Source organism: Macroventuria anomochaeta (assembly GCF_010093625.1).
Source record: "Macroventuria anomochaeta strain CBS 525.71 unplaced genomic scaffold BU25scaffold_45, whole genome shotgun sequence".
NCBI lineage: Eukaryota > Fungi > Ascomycota > Dothideomycetes > Pleosporales > Didymellaceae > Macroventuria > Macroventuria anomochaeta.
In genome coordinates this window covers 66,744-68,672 of record NW_022985406.1, presented here as the reverse complement: position 1 = coordinate 68,672, position 1,929 = coordinate 66,744, and the positions used below count along the sequence as shown (strand labels likewise).

At 50.0% G+C, this 1,929-nt stretch overlaps 1 protein-coding gene across 1 annotated transcript; it reads right to left on the bottom strand.

Moving 5' to 3' along the window:
* Window positions 1-39: 39 nt before the first annotated feature.
* On the bottom strand, window positions 40-750 carry BU25DRAFT_480653 (uncharacterized protein; the record flags this gene model as incomplete). The annotated part of the gene is made up of 1 exon (XM_033711060.1): window positions 40-750. A coding segment is annotated over exon 1 (576 nt), but the record flags the coding sequence as incomplete, so codon positions are not given.
* Window positions 751-1,929: the final 1,179 nt, after the last annotated feature.

Genomic DNA, 1,929 nt, shown 5'->3' with positions numbered 1-1,929 from the left:
GTAGTCTGGGTATGCGGTGTCAATTGCGAGGATGAATTGGTATACTGCTTGCTTGTCAGTGAGCTTGCAGTCTTGAATGTGAGTGAGCCTGGCTAAGCCAGCTTTGAACTTGTCGACGAATGTAGTCGTAGTATTGCACTCATGGGCGCGCAGTTTGAAGAAGTCAGCCCAGATGGAGCACTCCTCTGTCACGCCTTGATCCCTATATCGGGCAATGATAGTATTGAACTGGTCCGCGACATCTGTGAGGTCATTGACGCTCTCATAGATGGGTTGCGGTACCGTGGACAACAGCACGAGTTCAAGCGCAGCGCAGGCGGATTGCCAGCGTCGGTATTGTGCCCAGTCACGGCTGTACTGCTCTTTGATGAGTCGGTTGTGTTCGCGGACGCTGATCTGAGCAGCCCTGAGTTGCACTTCGTCTGTGTATACGCTGTTGATCGTGGATGGCTCCATTTGAGTTAGGCCTTTGATGACGGTGGGTTCTTCCCACGTGCCGTTGAGGAGGCCACTGTAGCCCTGTGACTTGGCATACAGTTGAAAGGCACGCTCCCAATGGAAATGATTAGTACCGTCCTGTCGCAGCTTTGGTACGATGCTGTCAGACAGTGACATGGTGTTGGTTGTATGGGGGGGAGGTGGAATGGATGGCGGGGTAGCTCCGTCTTTTGGTGGGGTAGTTGCTGAGTGCGGAAACGCCTCTCTCAACACCAGGAAGGCGCTGCGATAGTACCTGCGCTATTGACAAGGTGTACTACTGCACGGTCGCGATCGCGGTCGTTAAGAGAGGGCTCATAACCTGATGAGGGAGTATTTTGTGATAAGGGCGTTGTTGTATTGAAGCTATCAGAGCGGGGCAATATCTACAGTGCGCTAGTGCGGGAGCTAATCAAACGAGCTGACTAATGAGAGCACTGCCTGTGCGGACATATACGGTGTTTGGCACAGTATTTGTAGCTGCGTGTGCAGTGTCGTTCCGGAGGCTGTGGTCAGTGATTGTATTGCTATCTGTTGTTGTTTTGGTGATGTTCTTGTACAGGAGCTCTCCGCTCAGAGGCAAGTGCACTTGCCCACCGGGCAGTGCCTTCTACAATAAAATATCATGTGACCTAACCCATGTAGTTACAGTATTCGATGAAACCAATCGTCAGGTGACTGCCATGGCCGTCCATTATCAGTAGCCGCCACTCATTCAATGCCTTCTGTTTTGTATAGCGATTGAATACTTGTTCAAGCCAGGCAAGGCCAATGTTTTTATTTGACCAGCCTGTGGGCGTCACTATAGAGTATATTGAGTGCTTCTCTCGATCCAAAGTATCGACCCAGGTTGACTGAATGTTCCTGGAGTCGGCGGAGTATATGAGAGCTGGCGGCAATGAGGTAGCATCTGCGCAAATACAAGCCAGCACCGTTATCCACTCATGACTCCCATCGTGGAGTGACTGCCAACTCTGCTTTGCCTGGTATGCTGCCTTGTTGAACACTCTCTTGCTTCTGCCAACGACTCCAGCAAGGAAGCCTGTTACGATCCATGAACAACTCGCAATATCTGTTATACGAACCGAGATTGTACGAAAAGGACTGCAGTGGATACAACGTGGATCTCGTACACAAACGATCGTCACGGACCCATATACCGACCCACTTGCAGAGGACCCACGTCGACAACAATCAATAGGACACCGAGGACCAAGTATCAAGGTCATGTTGACAACGTTTGATTGGACCGAGTATCAAGTTACTGACGATACTCGATATGAGCAGTACAATCAATCCTCCTGTCAAGTATATAAGCAAGTAGACACGCTGCCCTTATGGCATCGTGTTCAACCTTGTCAATCAACTTTGTTATTGGAATCTCACCTGCTCTTGAGCCAGACAGTATACTCTGTACTACTCATTGCAACCAGTCGCCATGGTCTTTGACTA